This window comes from Aplysia californica, unplaced genomic scaffold, assembly GCF_000002075.1.
Source record: "Aplysia californica isolate F4 #8 unplaced genomic scaffold, AplCal3.0 scaffold00279, whole genome shotgun sequence".
Taxonomy (NCBI): domain Eukaryota; kingdom Metazoa; phylum Mollusca; class Gastropoda; order Aplysiida; family Aplysiidae; genus Aplysia; species Aplysia californica.
The window spans coordinates 715,168-717,398 of record NW_004797549.1 but is presented as its reverse complement, the minus strand read 5'-3'; the positions used below and the strand labels follow the sequence as shown (position 1 = coordinate 717,398).

At 43.1% G+C, this 2,231-nt stretch overlaps 2 protein-coding genes across 2 annotated transcripts in view; one reads left to right on the top strand and one right to left on the bottom strand.

Moving 5' to 3' along the window:
- Window positions 1–2,231, top strand: part of LOC101863910 — a gene marked incomplete in the record, with an annotated part of 280,465 nt that overhangs the window by 72,820 nt on the left and 205,414 nt on the right.
- The window catches only part of LOC101864157, a 4,122-nt gene continuing 2,416 nt past the window's right edge, over window positions 526–2,231 (bottom strand). Inside the window, exon 2 of the mRNA XM_005101354.3 lies at window positions 526–1,979. Within this exon, the coding sequence (XP_005101411.3) occupies window positions 941–1,979 (1,039 nt within the window). The 3' untranslated portion in view covers window positions 526–940. The remainder of the gene's footprint in view (window positions 1,980–2,231) is intronic.

The window sequence follows — 2,231 nt, the reverse complement described above, 5'->3', positions numbered from 1 at the left end:
GAGAGAGAGAGAGAGAGGGAGGGGGGGAGAGGGAGACAGAGACAGAGAGAGACAGAGACAGAGACAGAGGGAGAAGAAGAGAAAAGAGAGATAATCGAACAGAAATAAAACATAACAAACTTGGGATAACGCAAGAGAAAACATCAGCTTTATTGAACGACTGGAAAAACATAAACTTTTCACTTTTTAACGTCTAGATTGGCCCGTATATATGGGAATGCCTTATAATCCTTCTTCTCCTTTAATTTCTAGAACTGAATTTTATATCGCAGGCGTTAATTTTGTATCGCTAACATTTTAAAAATCTCTTTATTTTTTGTATTGTTAGATGCCGAGGAGAGCTACGATTTTTCTGTTGTTTATACGTTGTTCTGCAGGAAGACCACTTTGACACCACCTAGTGAAGATTTTTCCGTGAGTGGTTGGCGGGTGCTCTGGCGTGGTTTGCTTCTTCTTTTCTATCTAACATTTATCGTCGTTATCTCCCCTTCTACTTTTTTACGTTTGTTAATCTCTTGTAACACCTTTAATCTTCTGGCGCTCATATGGCCTTATGCAGTTGCGAGCTCCGTAAAATCTCTATTAAAACTAAAAAAGGTTTCTGCGGTCCACCCCTGACTTTGCAGCTCAATGCTAATGCGTTGTATACTTGTGCAGTTGGTTGTTTGGGGGGGGGGGGATTCTCACCAGATGACTAAAACACTTAAGTCTTTGATGTCTAGTCACCTGACGGACAGTAATTCGAAAAAAAAAAGAACAAACAAAATATGGTTGGGGTGAGAGTGAAGGGATCGGGGTAAATTGTTTTACAGTATACTAGTATTGCGCACAATTTCCAGGGTCATCGTCAGGCAGTGACGGACAAAATATTGGTTTTATGGCAAAAATTTTCTAGGGTCACAGCCAGATATTAACAGACAAATTGTTATTATAATTAAGGTCAAAATTTCCGAGGGAAATAGACAACTATCAGGACTAAAGAAATTATGTTTCCTGACGCCATGGTAAAGAACAACCCTGACCAGGAAAAGTGCTCTAAAATGGCTGACAAAACTACAGGGAGAAAGAGGGTTACAATTATCCCCGAGCAACAAACGAGGCCGTATATAGTCGTGAAATTTGTGCCGCCAAAGCTGGCATAAACTGACACGTAGATCACGGTATGAAATCCTCCCGCAAAACTTGCCAAAAGAGTGGTCCACATCAGAAATACCCACTTACCGATGTGTGGGGTAAAGATCCAAAACGTTCCGGACAGAGACAGAATCGAATAGTATGACACCAGTGAGCTTTTCAAGTCAGTATTATCTATGACAAATCCCCAAATCATACGCGATACAAAGAGACCTGCAGCCATAAAAGTACCGATGCTGCTCAGGAAATGATCGTCTTTGATCAGGCTCTGTCCGAAGGATTTGAAGAATGTGCTGACGATAACATTGGCCATGATTGCTGAGCCACTGGCGAACCACAAGACGTAGAAATGTTTAGTTCTCACTGCGTCACGCCACGTTGGGGCATTCGCGCTACTAGTCGACTTTTGCTGCTGTTCGTTTTGCCCGTTTTCTACTTCTTGCTCATCAAATTCTTTGAGCAATAATTCCTCTTCTGCTTCTTGTCCTTTGCCATACACTATATCAGAACCCTGGAAAGGGGGAGTCCCTAAATGTAAGTTGACTTCTGAACGGGACCGAGTTTCGGCATCTTTATAACCGTCGCCATCTTTGTCCAGCAGACTGTCATCATCATGAAGGTCGTGCTGACGAATGGGTTGATAGACGATCCCGTTATCCTTTTTAAAATGTCGTTTGTCCAACAAAGACAGCTTTGGCTCAACGTCAGGGTCGAGTGACTCGATCTGGTTCTGCTCCACATCGTTAGCGACGTCACGTCCGGATTTAAGGTCGCTCAACATGAAGAAGCCGCACAAATGGATTGTGGTGAAAGTGGCAGCGAGAACCAGAAATACTGATGGTACCCTGGGAAACATGGTTTATATGAAACGTGATTTACATCAACAATACGGACGTGTATCTCTTTTACTCTGTCTGTCTCACACACTCTCTCATTCACTCACTCACTCTCTTGATCTCTCTCTTTCTCTCTCTCTCTTTCTCTCTCTCTCTCTCTCTCTCTCTCTCTCTCTCTTTCTCCTTCTCTCTCTCTCCCCCTCTTTCTCTCTTTCTCCCTCTCTCTCTCCCTCCCTCTCTCTCTCACACACACACACAAAC